Here is an 18789-nt window from a genome sequence, read left to right on the forward strand (position 1 = left end):
GAAGCAGGTTACCATTAAAATGCGCTCCTCAGGCTATCCGATCTCCTGCAACGCCTGCTGTCACTCTGGCTGGCAGGCGGTATTTATCCCACCCGCGGGGTCAGCCTCGGGCGGCCAGATAACAGGGGGAGATGCTGCGGTGCTCCCGCATCCGTCGGGCAGCGCGCGCCTCGGTGCGTGCCCTCTGACAGCCGGAGGGTTTGGGGTCTTGGAGGCGAGCTGTCCCTGCCCCTCCGCAGCCTGGAAGCAGACGTCATAACAAGATCTGGCACAAGAAATGGGCTCAAGCTGCGCCGGGGGAGGTTTAGGTTGGAAATTAGGAAAAATTTCTTCACGGAAAGAGTGGTCAAGAATTGGAACAGGCTGCCCAGAGAGGTGGGGGAGTCCCCATCCCTGGAAGTGTTCAAAAAACGGGCAGAGGTGGCACTTGGGGACATGGTTTAGTCTAGTCTACCCTTGATTGGCTTAGAGTAGACTTGTCAGTGTAGGTTAATGGTTGGACTGGATGATCTTAAAGGGCTTTTCCAACCTACACGATTCTATGATTCTAAGATGTCTCCATCAGTGAGGAAGGGTGTGGAAGAGAGACCACCCAAAAAGCTGCTGTGCCGTGCCCTGCGCCGACTTGTCACTGGGATGAAGTGAACCAGCCTCTGCTGGAAGCTTATTTGGTGGAAGCATGGCAGCCGAGCTCTCCTTTGGGCAGCTCCTGGTTTCCCCCTCCAGCTCCCAGGACGAGCTCCCACGCAAGCCCAGGTGCTGCAGGCTGCCCATGGCGCCGCAGGAACGTGCTGTGCTTCGGCCGGCTTTCCCCTCCGTGCGCTGCGGTTGCGTGGACTTACTGCTGGAGCCCTCACGCCTTGCGATGACCTAGGAGAAGGTCTAGTCGCCCCGTAACAGGGAGGGGTGTCAGCTGGCTTGTTCTCGTCCTTTTTCTCGCTTTACCCGGGGAAACGGATCAACGCGGCTTGCCAGGGAACAGCTCATTCCTTCGGAGATGCGCTTGTGTGGACAGGCTCCAGCAGCAAGAGGTTATCCATCAGCAGTGAGCCATTCCTCTCCTCTCTGCGGTGAGGAGGATGGCTTGTGCCAAGGGCTTGCAGGTGTCCTCACATAGATCTCCACAGAGACCTCTTACAGGATCTTTGCCTGAAGGAATATTTTCGGAAGCAAAGCCCCTCTTTCTGTTAAGTAGCGCAGGGACGGAAGGAGCAAACGGGGGAAATGTCAGTCCTCGAGATGCACGCTAAGCAGCCAGACGGCAAAACTTGCCAAAACGATGCTTCAGACCCAGCCTGCAACTAATCAGCAGCTTTGGAGAAATGACAACATTAAACCATTTCATGCGATTCTTCTTTCCCCCTTGGAACTGCGCGGGACAGCTTTGATTTATAGGAGAATTAGCGTGCTCTCCCCACCCCGTTCCTCAGGTTGCCTTTCTGTAGGAGCAGAAACATTTTGGTGGTGTTCCTGGGGAAGCGAGGCCAAAGGGCGAGTGTCTGGGAGGAGGCGAGCGTGACCCTGGCTTGCTCCCGTTGACAGGCAGCGAGTTTTACCCAGGCCATTTGTTTTCCTCTCGTTTCTTTAGTTGAGAAACCAGATGTACCTTAAGAAGACAGCAGCCCTGCATGCGTACGTGTGTGTGTTGGTACAAGCTGAAATCTCCGCCGTAGTTGAGGATGCGCTTCGGTCGTGTCCCCATGACATGCGAAGGTGTGCCACAGGGACGGAGCGATGCTCAGGAGCGGTCCCAGACCTGGCGGCTGTGAGACCGTGCTGAGGTCTTGCGCTTGCCACGTTCAGAGGGCTGAGCTCTAGGAGGGGCGTGGCGGGCTTCAGAAAGACGCGTCGGTGCAATTATGCAGCTGGACGTTGGTGGGAGGTGCTGTCCTGGTAGGCAAGGATGGTCACTGGCAGAGGGAGCCCTGGCAAAGCTGTTGCGCCTTGGGGGAAAGCTCCGGGAGGTGCTTTGGAGCCTGCAAACCTTTGTAGTGCAATATCCTGGATCATGTCAGTGTTAAGGTCTCTTTTCCAGGAGCTTCCATCTCCAAGAGCTGTGAAAGGTAGCTGTGATCCTGCCAGCGGAGGTGTCCCACCCGTGGGGTGGAGGTTGGCGGGGTCTTGCCGGCGCGAGGGGCCAGCCGGGGAAGGGAGAGCGGAGGTGAGCGGAGCCAGATGAGGGAAGCTTGCTCGTGTGTTTGCACGCCTGGCCCCCAATATAATAATAATATAATAATAAAATAATAGTAATAATATAATAATATAATAATAATATAATAATAATAATGATATCCAAAGCAAGTGCTGCCCAATGCAATTGCTCCCCACCCGCCGACCGATGCCCAGCCCGTCCCCGAGCAGCGATCGCTGCTCCCCGGCCAACCCCCCCAGTTTCCATACTGCCCATGACGCCGGATGGTATGGAATGGCCCTTGGGGCAGTTGGGGTCAGCTGGCCTGGCTGTGCCCCCTCCCAGCTCCTTGTGCCCCTGGCAGAGCAGGGGAAGCTGGAAAGCCCTTGACTGGCATAAGCAGTGCTGAGAAACAACTGAACCATCAGCGTGTTATCAGCGTTATTCTCCTACTAAATCCAAACCACGGCACTATGCCTGCTACTAGGAAGAAAACTAACTCTGTCCCAGCCGAAACCAGGACACCTTTCTATTAGGGATGGACGATGTGTCGGAAGCATGTTGCTTTTTGGGTAAGCACATCTGCGGGCAGAAAGCTCTCCTCCCTGCCCGGGAGCACCCGCTTGCTCTGCTCAGTGCCTTCCTCCGGGCTGCAGACCCTTCCCACCCCTCCGGCTGCTGGCGTGTGGCTCAGGGCAGGTCACAGGGGGGCTGCGGGTCTCCGAATCAGCCGACCTTTTGATGTTGCTGCTCTTAAGCTCCATCAGGCATGCGATCGCGTGCCTGCGTGCATGTGTCGGGCAAGGAGCGCTTCCCTCCCTACCAATGGGGTAGGGTAATTTGGGCTCTAATGAAGACTTTTACCTTGATGTGTAGCCAGGCCCTGGGGGAGCTGCTGAGAGAAATCACCTGCAGCACCGACATCCAGAGCAGTAAAAACCACCGCAATTATGTGAAGGGTGAAAAAACCTTACTGTCTCCTTAGGTGATGGGTTTGGAGAAGCCTGGCTGCCTCCCCTTGGAGGAAATGCGCTTCTCATTTAGAGGGAGCCTGGCGAGAGGAGCCCCTGGCAGCCTTTCTTAACAAAATGAGGGCTTGGGATAGGGGCGGGAGCATCCCAGGGAGGTCCCTGCCAGCGCAGGCTCTGCTCCGGCGTGCCCCGGGCGATGCCCCATGGCACGGCCCGGGCAGCACCTCTGTGAGCCGGCGGAGGGGTCGCCCCTTTGGTTGCATGCTCCAGCTGCTGGTATTTAGCTCCCAGCTAACCTGGGCGTCTCCTGTTTCGGAGACATCAGGACATTTGATTGCCCCACTGGGCACTTTCTCCAGCAAGCATCGGAGTGGCAATTCCCTGTCCCTCCTTCAGCGATGGACTTGCATCCTCTGTGGCAAGAAGCTCTAGATGTTGCAAGCCAGCGGCCAAAGCAGTGCTTGTTAGATACTGCTAGAAATAAAAAGAAACCAATGCATGATCCAGCTGCCTGCAAGAGCCGGGCGCTGCCTCCCTGCCCGTGCTGCTGGAGGAGAGCTGCGCCGAGTCCGGCTGCGCTCGGCGGTGCCTGGTCAGGAGCTCTGGAAAACTGGTGGGGAAACAAGTCAAGCTCAGAGCCTCGTGGCAGTCAGTGTGTCGCTTCCTCGTCCTTTGCAGCGATGGAGGGATGAGGAGCCCTGCGGATGCGCCGAAGGGTGAAGGGATGGAGCCACGCGCGAGCCCTGTGGCAGCGCTGCCGTGGGAAGGAGGAGTAAATAAGACGTTGCTGCTTTGGTGGTTAAGCGGATTTCTGCACAGGTTCATCTGCTCTCGTTAGGCTGGTTTTGGGACCATCCAGTAATTAAGCGTCAGAGCTGCTGGGATCCTGCTGCGCCTGTAATCGTGTCCCGCGGGGGGGATGTGGGGGTATGGGCAAGCCCGGCCGGCGCGGGGAGGGACGGCGTTGCAAACCCAGGGTGTTTTGTTATCTCCCATGAGGCAAGACAGAAGAGGGATTTGCTCCCCGTAATTGGACGAGTTCAAGCAGTGCTGATGAGCTCAGTCCAAAAGATGCTCAAGAGGAGCCGATAAGATGCAAATCCAATATGTGCTAATGAGGCAGTGGCACAACAAACAGCTGCAAATTTTACATTCAGTTAGCCCTGTTTACTTGGGTTTTTTCTTCTTCTATTTTTCTCTCCTAAATTTAAATTCCCAAGGAGACACTAGATACAGTATGTGCTAACGCAGTCCGCGTTGAAGTGCTGCGTGGAGGAGCACTTATTCCTGATCCTGCCTGCCCTCCCTCTGCACCCGTGTCCCCGCTCAGCCCAGCAAAGCTCCTCTGGGCTGCGGGCTGATTCCTCCTCTCTTTTATCTCACTGCAAATTGGAGCGTGGCCACCGAACTGGTGGATTTGCCCCACTGAGAGCAGGATCCAGCCCCAGCTCTTGCTGGGCTGAGATAACTCGGTGCTTGCTGTGCGTGGGGTGAGGAGGATGGGCTGGGGACCCCCAGGACTCCGGGCTGGGGACCCCCAGGGCTCCCGGCTGGGGACCCCCAGGACTCCCGGCTGGGGACCAGGGACGTTGCTTGAGCACCGCATGCCGGGGCGGCGCAGGTGGCTCCCACCGCGGGACTCGTGGTGCTGCTCGGGTGGAGGTGGTGGGGAGCCCTGTGCCGTGGCACGCCCGCCACCGTGCCCCCTGCACCCCAGCCACCGGCCCTGCTCCCCGCGGGGGAGCTTTCCTCCGGAGCCGCGTCCCAAGCCATCACGAAGGTGAGCGTAGAAGGAGCTGGTCAGGGTTTAAACCTGAAAACTCATCAGGGTTTAAACCTGATAAACACATTCTCGGTGGCTCCTAATTGCTCTGACTGGGCAGGGGACGTGGAGGGGGATCATAGAATCATAGAATCCTTTAGGTTGGAAAAGACCTTTAAGATCATCCAGTCCAAGTCGTCTTTGCAGCGCACTGAATTGCACCCTCAGGTGCATCCTCGTCTGTCGGTCAAGTGCTTCCCCTCGGTCCCTGTCCCCCCTGTGCAGGTGGCACAGCTGCCAGAGCCGCTCGGGCTCAGGGCTCCTGCTCCGGACTCTCTGCAGCTCAATTAGAAACACCGTCAGAACCTCGCCGGAGCAAAGCGCTTGATTTTCTAGGTCAGCTCTGCTGGTTAGGGTGACGCCAGGCACTGAAAGCTGGCGGTTTGTTGCAGCTTTTGCTCAGTACGTTTTGCCGCAAAGCGACTTAAAATGCATTAGTGTCACAAGGCAGGAGCGGCGCGGGAGCCGCTCGGCGGCTCAGTTGTGTCTTGCTGTCACTTGTCCTATTGTTTGGGGAAATCCTTTTAGCAAAGGCAGGCAGCTGACCTGCTTATCATATTTTCCCCCTGATTTTTTTTCTTTTTCCCCTGGGGGCTGGGAATTGGCTATAAGCATCATCTCAAAGGGACGTGTCGCTGCCAGGGTTGACGGTGGTAAGTAGCGGGTGGGCCCTGCACCCTCACTGCCTGGCGGGGAGGGGAGATGGGAGCGGGAGCGTCTGCCGGCACGGGAGCAGGGCCGGGGCTCCGGACCCGCCATGGCCACGGAGAAGAGCCTGCTTTGTGCTGTGCTCGCCGGCACCCAGGTTTTCGGTTTGGCAGCGCAGAGGCGGCTGTCGTTCGTGAGGCTGGGAGGATGCTGCACGACCGCCCCGTCAGCCTCCTTCCCCAAAATGCACCTTGGGGCCAGGCAAACAGGGTCGGAACCGACCCCGGTGGGAGCTGGCTGCAGCTAGCCCAGGCCGGCTTGCTGCTTGCGAGGAGGAGCCGCGCCGGCGTTCCTCATCCCCACGAAGCCGGCGGGTGCCTGGGGCAGAAGCTCAGCGCAAAGCAGCCTTTTGGCCAGCAACAGGGACACGGGTGTGGGTTTTCTATTGCTCCAGCGGCTTTGCAGCTGCAGTGATGCCATCAAGAACTTTGATTTTGGTTTTAAATGCTGACCAGCTCCCACAGGAGCGGTCGTGGCAGACTCTGGATGCCCTGGGCGAGGTACTGGTGGCATCTGGCTTGCCTGCGCTGCTCCAGATTGGGCAGAGGACACCCAGCAGCATCCTTCCCCGTGCCAGGAGACCTGACAGCACATCTCAGCCGCCGAGGGCTTGGCTGTGCGGCCTCAGCCCGGCAGAAATCCCACCCAGCTGCCGCCGGTGCCCTTCCCCTGCATCGTTCTGGTGAAGCTGGGGAATGGTGGTAGGCACCCAGCGACCCGTTTTCCTGCCGCTTTGCAGCCCCGGAGGTCGGGGCCGGCCAGCGGGCGTGTGGGGAAGCATTTCGCAGCTGGTTTGACTTTCGTGCGTGTGTGCGTGCATGTGTGTTTATGGATGCACATGTGGTTTGCGTTTGTGGTACGTGGAGGGAGCAGGGCAGGGACCCGCGTCCTTTATTGAAAGCAATTATAAATGAACAAGGGCAATGAAAAAAGCCCTGAATAACTCACTGAAAGTAAACACTCTCCGGTTTTGGCTGCCTTTGCATGAAGATAAATGTGGAAAGCTGGTCCTGTAATAAGGCAGAGCCAAATGACACCCTCCCGCGCCATCTCGCCAGGCTCGCTGAGCCCTCGCCCGTCGGAGCAGCGCACAGGCTGCTCGCGAGTTAACGCCAGCACGGACCAGCAGCAGCAAAAGCCCCCATGCCTCCGGTAGCCTTCGTGCTCCCGTGTCTGAGGCTTTCCCCAGCTGCAGGGCGCTCCGGGTTCTCCTGTCCCGCGCCCAGGGGTTCCCGCTGGTGGAGAAGACCCGCGGCTCGCGTGGCTCGAAGCCCGTGGGAATCGGAGCCCCCCTCAGCCGGCGGCTCCAGCCGGGTCTGTGTGATGCTCCGGAGCGGCTCAGCGGGGACCCTGTGCCCGGCCAGCCTGCTTGGGGCTCACGGGCCGCTCTGCACCCGTCTCCCAGCTGGTTAAACCACGAGGCCGGCTGCCTTTCCCGGTGCAGGATGCGCTCCTGCCGGCTGCAGGCAGGGTCGTGTTTGGCAAAGGACAGCGGACCAGGAGGAAGCCTAATATTTGTAATTCCTAAGGTTGCCTTGAGCCCCCAACCTTGATGCTGTCTTCAAACAGCAATAGAGAAATCCACATTTAGTTCAATCGCTTGTTCGATATTTGGAGAAAAAGGAAAATTGAGTTGTTGTTGCTCATTGTGCACGTTACTAAATAAAATATGAACACCAGTGCTTGCCCATCAGTGCCGTGATCTTCAGCGCCTTTGGTTGGGTGCCAAATATATTTATTTTGCATCTGGTCACCTGCAGGGAAGTGGGGTGCAGCCGCTGCGCTGCCGGAGAGGGTGTGCTCCCGGCAGGGTGTTTTGCGAGCTGTGCGGCCGCAACCAGCTCCGGCTGGGAAAGGCTCGGCTGCTTTCCCACAGCGACCGTGGCCGTGCACTCTTCCTCTCCAGTTTTGCTGTCCGCGGGCAAACGCGTTTCCATCCCCTGGGCCACCCGGCCCCTTCACCTCACTGAGCGCCAATGACTTCTGCTCAAGGACATGGTGGTGGCTCCTTTTTATCTCTTTTTCTCACTTCTCTTCCCAACTGTAGAGAAATGAACTCTTCGCTATTTCAGGCCAGAAGGTTAATGTTTGGGGGAATTGTGAGCATGTTACAATGCAATTAAAAAACAACCCCTATAATTGCTGTAATTCATATATACCTACCAAATAACCAGCTGGTGTAATCAAAGCTTCTAGTATATTTTATTTGTTTCAGCAAATCAAGCAGAAGGAAATGGTTCCATCTGCATTTCCACGTGCTGCGCAGGGTTTGCAGCAGTCAGAGGTGCCTCCCAAGGAAGCCCTGCAAAGACGGGGAGCAGCGAGAGAGGGTGCTTGCTGTTTGAGCCGTCCTTAATGCGAGTAAAGCACCGCCGACTGCTTCAGCACCCCTGCAGCGTCCGCGTCCGCTTAATGAAGGGATGAGTGCTCGGGGGCAGGTTTTGTGCGTGTTTATGGACGGAGGAGGAGTGATGCTGTCCCCTGGAAAACCGGGGATGCCGCATATGCGTTTCGGACTCGTGTGCCTCAAAGAGCGCATCTCGGGCTCGTCTCCCTTCCCTCCCCTCCCTGCCCTCCATCAACAGCCCTGGAACATTAAAGCAGATCGGCTGCAATTTCAAAGCTGTGACTTCAGTGCAGCCGAGGTGGTGATGAGGAAGATAATTAGCAAGTTAAATGTTCAATGCTTTAGTCAAATTATGTTTAATAATATTGAGCTATAAGGAAAGAGGGTGGCAGGAACTGTTAGCAGCTGGCTTTTTCATTATCGATACAGCATTGTTGTGCAAAGCACTTTCCACTTAATGAAGGCACCCTGGGTTTTATTTCATTTTTCAAGCCTGTTTCTGTGTTCTGCTTCACCCGCTGTTGGCTAGCAATTTGCAGGATTGCAAACGAGCTCGGAGTATTTTGGGAGCCAGTGGTTTTTCAGGAATGAATGCTTTGCCTGTGCTTCATGACTATGATTCAAGTTCTCTTGGCTAACTAGCCCCCAAATTATCTGTGCGTGCAGAGAAGGGCCGTGTTTATGGCTATGCTGGAGTCTCGATGAAAGCCTCGGACTGCCGTTTCTAGCTGAGGATGAATAAAACACTGCAGGGATCCTCTTCCAGCCCTGAAGTTTAAAATATTAATAGGATATCATTTTCCCGACAAACGTTGCAACAGGTAGTGAGCACTTTGTTATAAAACATTTCCTCTTTGTGGAGCTGCATATTTTAATGGAAATGCGGTGTCACTTAAATTATTGATGTCCGAGAAAATACGAGTCCACTGTGTGTCCACGGATACTGAAATCTTTTCAAACGGGCTCTTTCTCCGCGCTCCGCTGGATCGCCTTCTGCTCCGTGAATATTGCAGCCTGCGGGTGCCAAAACAGACGGCGCTCCCCGGGCATCCCCGCGCCGCGTGGCTTGCGATCCGCCGGCGGTGATCCGTTCCCGCGAGCGAAAGGCAGCGTGGCCGGGGAGCTGGGAAGGGGAACGCAGGCAGCTTGTGGTGGGGACCACAGCCTTCTCCCGGGGGCTTTTTATCTCCGGTACCGACAGAGAATGAGGAGGGGAGAGCAGGGGTGGAAAATAGCGGCGATTCATTCGGAGCGGGCAGGCGTCCTGGCTGGCCATCGAAGCAGAGCCGCTCTTTATACTCTTATAAAAGGGTGGGACGCGGCGGGAGGGAACGGCCGAGCTCGGCCGGGTTTTGGCAGCGGCGGGCAGCCTGGCAGGAGCGGGGGCGCGTTCCGGCCCCCCCTTGGCAGAGGCTGCCTGCGCGGAGCGAGCTGTCCCCGCGGCTCGGTCTGGAGCTGCCACGTTGCTCTCCCCGCCTGTGCCGGCGTCGCTGCAGCGGAGATGCTTTGCAAAGGAGAGAAATCCCCCTCTGATGGTTCAGCAGGCTCTTGTTTGGCTTCCTTACCATGTGCAAAACAACACTGGCAACAAAAATAGCCGTGCTGCCTTCTTTCCTGGTAGAAACGCAGGGAGCGGCGCGTTCAGTCTCTCCCACCTTGTCAGAGGGTTCAGCAGCAGTGGCTGGTTTTGAGAACATTTTTAAGAAACTCAGATACTCCTGATGTTTTTCCGGCTGCCCATAAGGTTTTCCAGGGAACACAGGAGAAACTCAGCTTTGCTGCGGGAACACAACCCACCCCAGCATCTCAAACCATCTCCAGAAAGGAGCCGCAAAGGGCAGACACCCACACTGGCCCCTCCGGCTGGTGACCTCCTCGGGGCCACCGCAGTGCCGGGCTCGGTGGCCCCCCCGTCTTGGGCCGAGCACTCGCACAACCCAGCAGTGCGGGCAGGAGCTGCCAGGAAACCCAAGAGCCTTTGCCCAAAGTTATTCAAGTTGTTGCTCCCTCAGGCAGCGTGTTGGGTGGCAAATGGTCTTGGTGGCTAATGGGGGACTGGGGACAGTCCTCCGGCTTTGCTGATCTTTTTGGTTTTTTCTCTTTCTCCTCTCCCATTTCCGGACTCGCAGCAAACCCTGGAGACGAATCTCACCAACCTGGTTAAACGCAACAGTGAACTGGAAAACCAGATGGCCAAGCTGATACAGATCTGCCAGCAAGTGGAGGTTGGTGAGAGCGGTCGGGGGACCGGGGGGCGATGGGGAAGGTGCACCGGGAAGCTCCCGGCTTGACTGACGGGATGCCTGGGATTGCTCCTGTGTCCTGTCTCCGGGGGCTGCCCTGGGAGCAGCGATGAGTGCGTGGTGGGAAGCGTCACTGATGCCGAGGGGCTAGCGGGAGGCTTTGTTGAGGCTGAATTGTTCCGGAGAGTTTAGTCCCAGATGATGGATCCCAGGGGTCTGTAGGGTCTGAAGGAGAGGGTGGCGTGACTGGGAGCCACTGGGAAGAGACACAGGCTGCTGGGCTGGCCAGGAAGGGAGGACCCGCCGGCTGCTCTGTGCACGGGGCCGGGGGGTGCTTTTGGTTGAAGCCCGGGTGACACCGAGCATGCAAACACAGCTCAGTGCTCAGAGAGCGGGCAAGCGGAGTTACCCCTCTCATAGCTGCCTTCTGCAATCAGGTGCAGTTTTGCCAGCAGCTCCCATTTCCTTTGGTGCACAGGTGGGATCTGCTGGGGCTAAGGACTGGAAAACCTCATCTGCAGCTGGAAGACATTAGGGAGAGTTTGCTTTGGATGCTCAGCATGCTATAGCCTGCACCCTGCCTTCAGAAGCTGGGGCATTATGAGAGGAAACGGGCTCAAGCTGCGCCAGGGGAGGTTTAGGTTGGAAATTAGGAAAAATTTCTTTACGGAAAGGGTGGTCAAGCATTGGAACAGGCTGCCCAGAGAGGTGGGGGAGTCCCCATCCCTGGAAGTGTTCAAAAAAGGGGCAGAGGTGGCACTTGGGGACATGGTTCAGTCTGGTCTACCCTTGATTGGTTTAGTGTGGACTTGGTAGTGTAGGTTAATGGTTGGACTGGATGATCTTAAAGGGCTTTTCCAACCTAAACGATTCTGTGATTCTATGATCTCCAGCTGCGCTCCCAGAAGCAACAAATCCTTTTGACCATGATGCCTCCGTGCTTCAAATTCCCTATGAAACTCTGGGCCAGTTACACCTCCTCTTTCTTGTCCTGGGGGTGCTGTTAAAGTAGACTAGTTAATATTTGCAGAGCACTTAAATGTCAAAGTGACGAGCGCTCCGGAAGCAAATTGCTGGTTGTGCCTGCAGCGCGGTGTTGGAGCAGCACGCAGCAGCCACGGCCGGGGCAGCCACGGAGCAGGACTGGCCGGCCCAAGAAGGGAGTTGTGGTCATGTAACTGCAGCTTGTCCCAAAACTGCATCTGCCCAGGCAGGTGTGGGAGCTGTCCCAGGGGTCCTTCTCAGCTGCAGGGTGCTTGTACTGTGTTAATTATATTTTAACCATTTCTTCCTGGGAAGGAGAGGGTGGGACCCCACCGTGCTGGGGTGGGTTGAGCAAAAGTCCTCTCCACAGCCTGATGGAGAGGAGGGAAGCAATGGGTGTCTGCAGTGCTGGCAACGAAGCAATATAAATCAAATCCCCACAGCTGCCTCTAAGCATTTAGTGGGTGGGGTGTGCTCTCACCTGTAGCAGATCCCCACCCCAGGGGCGAAGCCGAGCAGCTCCAGTCGGCCTGGAGGCGAGAGGTGCAGGCAGCGATACCGGGAAGGTCTGGGTGTGCAGCGCCTGAGACGGTCCTCCGCTCTGCAGGGCTGGGGCGGGTGCTTTCCGACGCAGCCCTCCCTCCCGGGGCACGGGGGCTGTCGTTCCCGGCACCGGTGCTCCCCAGGGCACTGCATCCACCGTCGGAGAGCCGGGGCTGCGCTGCGTTTGCGGGCACGTCTTCCGTGCTGGAGAAGGATGCGCCTACGTCTGCCGCAGGGCTTGGGTGAAGCAGGGCTGGTAAGGAGGACTTCTCTTCCCAAGGGAATAACGGGGGGGTCAGGTGTGGTTTAGGGAAGCTCTTTCGGCGGGTAAGGTCCTCTGCGCGGTGAGGCACCCAGAGCAACGCTGATGAGGCTGAGCCTGCTGGTGAAATCAAGGCTCGCTTGAGTCTCTTTCCTCCTAAGCACTTTGGCACAGCTTTACTTTTCCTATTAGCATGAGAGTGTTTTTCTGACCTTTGCTGTGAAAAGAGGATTTCCAGACATTGCCTCCAGCTGCTGTATTCCCATTTTGCTGTGTAATTTGCTGCTAGCCGGGGCAGAAACCCTGGGAGAGCCTCTCTCATCCAGCTCTTCCCTGAGCCGCTCAAATGCTCCGTGACGTGAATGTGGAAGTGGAGGGTCCCAGGCTGGGAGGCTGGAAGGGATCATCCCCTGCGGGCGCCTGTCCCGAGGCGCATCGTGACGATGGCTGTCCCACCCCGTCCTGAACGTGCGACGGAGAGGCTGCCTCTTCCCGTCGCATCTGGCGTCTCGTGCTCCTCCGTGCCAGGAAGTTTTATTATTCGGTTTGGTTTTTTTTTCTTTAAAGTTTCTTCACAGCACAGTTCTCGGTTTCTCTACAATCCAGACTGTCCCCTTTTTGTCCACACTTTCTTGGAGGTGCAGTGCCCTGAACTGGTGCAGTTCCCCAGCCGGAGCAGTGCTCTGCTCTTCCTCCACTGCTCTGAAGAGAGAGGAAAGAGTTATTTTGGCTGTCCCTGGGCTATAATCCTATTTCTGTATCCCAGGGCAGCGGCTGCAATTTTCACACCCATGTCTCCCGTGCAGTTTTTGAGCCATCCCCGCGCAGACCCTCTCGGCAGGCTGCTGCCCGCCGTTCCTCAGGACGGCGCAGTGCCCTGCGCTGGTCCTCACTGAACCTCACCCTGCTCATTAAAGCTGTTTTCCTCATCTCTCTAATTCATTCTTCGTTCAGGGCCAGGCTCACCCTGTGGCAGTGCAGAGTGACTCGTCCCCAGCCCCTCGGTTCAGGCGGGGACGTTGCCTCCATCCTTGCCGTGACAGCAGCTTCCCCTTGCAGAGCAAGGCTGGTTCCTGCCTTTCTGCCGGTTTGCAGTGGCTCGTTGTCTTCCCCGCTTTCCTTCCTCCTCCCAAACACGTGCACTCTACCTCCCTGTGTCCTTCCTGCCGTCAGAGACAGCGATTGCAATCTCTCCTTCTTGAGCCCTGCTTTCCGTAGCAGAATGGCAACGTTCAGGCTTAAGCCGGCAGCGAGTGGGAAAGGCTTTGCAGAGGGGATTACAGAAAGCATCGGAGGAAGAGAGGAGATCACCTTTAATCCTGCTGAAGAAAGGGACTCGGCTGACCTTGCCGCTTTGACCACTTGATCTATAAAACTCTTTGTGTTCCCGGCGTGCAATCAGGCATCTTTTGTTTGCCTCGCCAAGGGAAGTGTTTGCGCGAGCTGTGCGCGGGGAGAGCCTGTGCCAGCAGGCTGACGCCGCTGCCTCTTGGCTGCGGCTCCGGAGTCAGGAGTTCATAAGCGATGCACTCCCTTCAAGAGGAAGGTGGCGGGCAATACCGCACTGTTTTTTCAAAATGAATGTACTAATTAATAGCAAATTAATTTGCAGCTTTGTTTACTGAAGTGATACATGGACAGAGGCTGTCACAATTAGTTTCTCCTTAATGGGCTATTGATTTTTTTTTTTTTTTTCATTGCTAAATCAAGCAGCGGTTCCTTGAACCAACACCTTCTCTTTCCAGAGAATAAAAACTCAGGCTGCTGCAGGGATTGCTGACGTGGATTCGGGGGGGGTTGCCGGTGCCTGAGCAGACGCGATGGCTGTTTGCTTCACCCGTGGCCACTCTAGCCCTCGCTGGGGGGAACGCCAGCCCTGCAGCTTCCCACACGACTTCCCCGAGCTGCCTGGTGGGCCAAGCAGCCGCTGGGCATGCGGGGGATGCTGCATGTGCTGACTGGAGTCATTTGCCCATAGCAAAGCTCATGGGGATGCATTTGCACAGGGAGCTGCAGCTTGTTCTTCACCATCCGCATCGCAGAGCGACTGGGGCTCCCGGGCCAGCAAGGTGCTTCCTGACCGCCGCGTTTCCCGCAGGCAGCATCAGTGTTTTGTTCTTTGCTCGCTAAATAATGTCCTTGTTGCTGCCCTGATGATCTGGAGAGAGGAAAAGGGTGCCAGCGTTGCCGTGTGCGCCGCAAAAGCTGCGAGCCGCTGTTGGTCGCAGCTCGGTACGCGAGGAGGAAGGATGATCTGAGATGCGGTCCGAGTTTCCATGCCGAAATAAGGAGCAGAAAAATCACACCTGGGTTTTGCAGCACTGCTGGCCTTCCCGAGCATGGCTGAGTGGATGCTCCCGCATTGCTCGCGTTGTCCTGCTTCTCTCTGCTGGTGCGTCGTGGTGGGGAGAGGGATTTTCGGCTCTGCAGGAGGAATGGCTTTTGTCGGAGGTGCCTCTCCTGGGCAGCCTCTTCCCCCAGGACTAAGCGGGTTTGGAGTGACTGTGGTAATAGATAGCAAATGGACGTCTTTCAGGCAGAAAAGGAGCCAGAAAGTCCTTACCGAGCTGTGGTGATGGTCATCGGCACTCGGTGCTCTTATAGGTCATGCTTTGACGCCAAGACCCGAGCAGGGATGCATCTGGATGTGCCAGGATGATGGGATGTCTTTCCAAACCTCCTTCTCCTCTGCATCCAGCTCCAGCATCTCAATGGACTGACCTGTGAAGAACGGAAAGCTATTTGGTATTTCTTTCCGATTCTGGAAGTTTCAGACCTCTAGGCTGTCATTTTCTACACAGTTTAGGAGTTTTCAGCTTTGTCAGTCCTTCTGCTTAAAATAGCAGTTGAAATACACTTCCCAGCCTTACTAAATATGCAGTTCTGCCCTGCAGAGGCACCTTTTCAGGGAGCACATTAAAGTGTGAAGCAGAAAATATCTCTGCCCCTCTGTGCTTCCCTGTGAGTCTGAATGCAGGGGATTTTGCTTTCGAGCTATTTGCGGACATCGCACATAGGCGGGCACACACCATCCCAGCCTACTCTGCCTATCAAGTCATCTTCAATGTAAGTCCCACATTCTGTCCAGGGAGCTGTGCCACCAGCACCCTGAGGTGCAGGGGGAGGCACTCCAAAGAGCGTCGCAAGTGTCCCCAAGCCACTGAGCCCGCGCTGAGGGAGGGCAAACGGACCAAATCCTGCAACGGCGATCGAAATGTGGACCCAAGAGAGCAGGTAACCACCCTACAGAGCAGCTGAGTGTGTAAAATACCAGGGTGGGCAGCAGTGATGGTACCCGCAGCGATGGTACCCGCAGCGATGTCCCCGCTGGGGAGGACAGCAGGAGGTGCTGCCCGTGTAGCCGCTCTTGCACGGCGGGACGGTGGCCCTCTGTGCCGCGGCAGCCGCAGGGCTGGCCTCGGTGCAAGCCGGTGCGTGTCCCCTGGGGCATGGCTGCCTTGCTACGTGGTCAAAAACCTGTTGATGGTTTTGGGGGTGACGGCGCCGGGGGGTGGGATAGGGTCCTCTGCTCCATCTCGGAGCTGGGTTCCTGCTGCCTGGGTGTGGAGGAGGAGGTTTGTCTGCGCATGGATCACGCCTCAGGCTGAGATGATGCCCCTCTTCCCTCTGCGAGCTGCAGCGTGAGCTTTTTCCAGGTTTGACTTTTACCATTTGCTTTTTATCGTAGGGTTGTGTTGTCCCTAGCGCTTCCTCCCCACTCCCGAAAAAGGTGAAGTTGTCTTTTTTTTTTTTTTCCCCCCTTCTTATGTCTAAAAGCTCTCCCCCGCACCCCGCTTTCCTACAATTGTAGCACCTGCTGAGTCTTCACCCCCAAATGCAGCATTAACCTGGGAACTAGTTCATCCTCATAAAAAGCGGTTTGGCCAGTGTCTAGCTGGGCCTGAGCCAGGGCTTTTGCCAGCAGAGCTGTGTTGCTCTGAAATCCCACCTCTGTGCTCTGCTGGCACTTTGGGGGTGGGACCCTGGCCTGGAAACGCTCCTTTTTGGACAGAAGGCAGCTGGGGAGAGGGACTGTGGTGGCCTCTGTGGCTTCATCTGCCTTCGGTCTCCCAAAGTGTGAACGCTGGCTGAGCTGCAGATTTCTTGCCCTGGGTAGGTTTTCAGATTTAGGATTAATTTAACTGGGAGCCCAGGATTTCTGCTTGGCTGGAGGGGGAGCGTGGTACTTGCTGAAGGACCCCCCCCGCCATCTCCTCCTGCTGTTGTTTTGCAGTCCTGGCACCCTGGGCTCCCTCCTGCGGGCAATAGCAAGCACCGGGGCTGCAAACCCTTGCAAACAGCCCTGACTTTGTGCTCCTGGGAAATTCAGTGATGGCCATCTGTGTCTGCGCTCGTGCCTCGAGGGGCGAGTGGGCTGCCAGCATCCTCTGCAGCAGCCTGGCTTGCAAGGAATGCTGTTGCCTTTGCTGCTGCCAGCGCAGGTTGCCACAGGCTCCAAACCCTGGGTCTGATTTCCCCCCTCTGCTACCTTGCAGCAGATTTGGAAGATCATCTGCTGTTTTTTCTCAGCGGAGTTATCTTCACAGACCATCAGCTGTCTCCCACTTCAGTATTGCATAATCTGCTGGCCAGGTTTAAAAAAAGATCTTGTATCAAATGTGTTTAACTCTGGGTTGCCTTCAGACTTTTCCACTGTTTCACATAGCTTTGAGAGTGCAAAATGAAGAAAACCTATTTATGTCCTCTAGTACACTGTTTAATTTAAGTGACAGGGCTCAGTTCCCCTTCTGTAAAGTGTATTCCCCCTTTCTTGTCCATCCCCCCAAGGGTGCTGGTCTTTCCTGGAGACAGAGGACTGAAACCTCTGCCTGTGCTTTCACTGCACTCTTTGCATGCCTTCCTTTCAGCTTTAAAATAATAATAAAAAAAAATCTGTGTATTTGAAGCCTGAAAAGGGGGTCCAGCAGGGATTAATTAGCCTAAATTAAGCAGGACACATGCAGCTTTTTTTGTAGAAACAAGCCACTGTTTGGTTCTGCCTCCTGGGCCTGACACTGTGCTCATCTCCGCTCATTCGAGGGGCAGGGTGGGAGCCCCCCGTGTCCCCAGCTTGCTGACCCCACCGCCACCTGCATCCTAGTCATCCCATCTCTCCGAAGGGCACACGTTCCACCTTCCTGCTGGCAGCACCAGCTCGGGTTTACCCGGAGGAGCTGCAACTGGGACAAATTCTCCAGCATCTCGGCTCCTGACCACCCCGGGGAGGGCTCCGGCTCTCGAAGGTCACCAGTATCCTGACACCCGCGTGGCAGAGCCTGGCTGGGCACAGACGGCTCCTGCACCCACGGCAGTGATGTCTGTGCAGGAGGACCGATGGCCTTGGGAGATCGATGAAGAAGGAAATCATGAATGGGTCTCCAACTTGTACTTCTCTGCTCTTCTTTGAAGTCTTACGGGACAAGTCCTCCATCGTGTCCTGCTGCCTTCTCTTGCTGCCCCCGCCCTTGTCTCAGCCAGGGAACACGGCTCTGTAGCCTGGGGTGACGAGCGTTTACTGGTCCCTTTTCCAAGGGTGAGAAGGCCGTCTTGAGTAGCATCTTCCAGAGCAAAGCTTCAGAATCAGTTGCTCAAGAGTCCAGATCAAACGGAGGAGCCGCACGTGCTGGTCTCCCCTGTTTGCAGCATCTGTCCCTTCATGACCAAGGAGCTAGAACGTCTCCTTGCTGCTTTCCCCAAAAGCACGTTGAGAGCCACGCAGCCTGCTGGCAGTGCCCTGCCTGCCTGGTGGGTATCTTGCTGGTCAACAAGGGAGGGAGAGCATGTGTGATCTCCCCATGGTCATGTTTTAGTAGATTCTAAGGAGCAAAATTATCATCTTGGCCAAGCGTCCACATGGCAGAGGCCACGAGGAGACCAGACCTGGTCTAGAAGAGGCCAGATCATGGCCAAGGTGGTTTGCAATAGCTGATCGGACCTGAAGGTGACTTTTGGGAAGCTCTGGCCGGTCTGATCGTCGTCTTTGGTCCCCCAGTGAGACCGACTCAGGTCCAGGTCTACACGAGGTCTCCTCATCTCCTGGCTCGAGTCCCTCTGCTCGGTGCAGCCGTTCTGGAGGGCAGGGTGGGAGGAAGAACTGGTTGTGCCAGGCAGCGGGTTGTGTTTCTTTGCCACTGAACCATAAATACCATGAATGAGGTTAGGGAGGGAGGAGTATCAGCAGCAGTCTGGAAGATGGCTGTGATCATGAAAGTGCTGTTTGATGCTCGCTCTGTTACTCTGCTGGGGGCCGGACCAGCCGAAGCTGTGTGTCTCGCCTTGGGAACTGTGGTTAGGAGGGGATGGCGCAGGGAGGAGATTATGGGTTTGATCACCACCAGGCTCCCCAGAGCAAAATACGTTAGGGGACGGTGCCCCAGTTTAGGAAGTGAACTGCAAGCGCAGTAAGAAATTTGCCTTGAGCTGGAGAAAACTTAAAGATTTATTGTGGTCTGGGCATGCATTCCTGCCAAACCTTTGCACTATGAAGAAATGGGGCGCTTTAGAGCAGCAGGTGCTGCCAGCAGCATCTGGTACTTTTATTTTTTTTAGGGGGAAGATGGCTATTTGTGAAAGGCTTTGCTCCAAGAGGGGCTCCGGAGGAGTGCTCTGTGACCAGCAGGCACTGCACGCGCTGCGCTGTGGCTGAAAGCAAGGGTAACGGAGGCGTCCGTGGAGCCTGGGGCTGCCTGCTGGGTTGGCAGCACCGGCGTGGCGTGCCCAGCGGCTGCCCGGCTTCCCTGCTCTGTGGGCTGAAAGCCGCCTCTGAAGAGGTGCTGGA

At 56.3% G+C, this 18789-nt stretch overlaps 1 protein-coding gene across 3 annotated transcripts in view; it reads left to right on the forward strand.

Annotated features, from left to right (window-relative positions):
- The window catches only part of MID2 (midline 2), a 91886-nt gene that overhangs the window by 44967 nt on the left and 28130 nt on the right, over nt 1-18789 (forward strand). For 2 of the 3 annotated variants that reach the window (XM_075720823.1, XM_075720824.1), the window contains exon 2: nt 10109-10204. In XM_075720823.1, coding sequence (XP_075576938.1) covers nt 10109-10204 — 96 coding nt within the window. Of the gene's footprint in view, nt 1-7847; nt 7910-10108; nt 10205-18789 lie in introns of all 3 variants that reach the window. The other variant, XM_075720822.1, reaches the window with a different exon arrangement.

Source organism: Pelecanus crispus, chromosome 13 (assembly GCF_030463565.1).
Source record: "Pelecanus crispus isolate bPelCri1 chromosome 13, bPelCri1.pri, whole genome shotgun sequence".
NCBI lineage: Eukaryota > Metazoa > Chordata > Aves > Pelecaniformes > Pelecanidae > Pelecanus > Pelecanus crispus.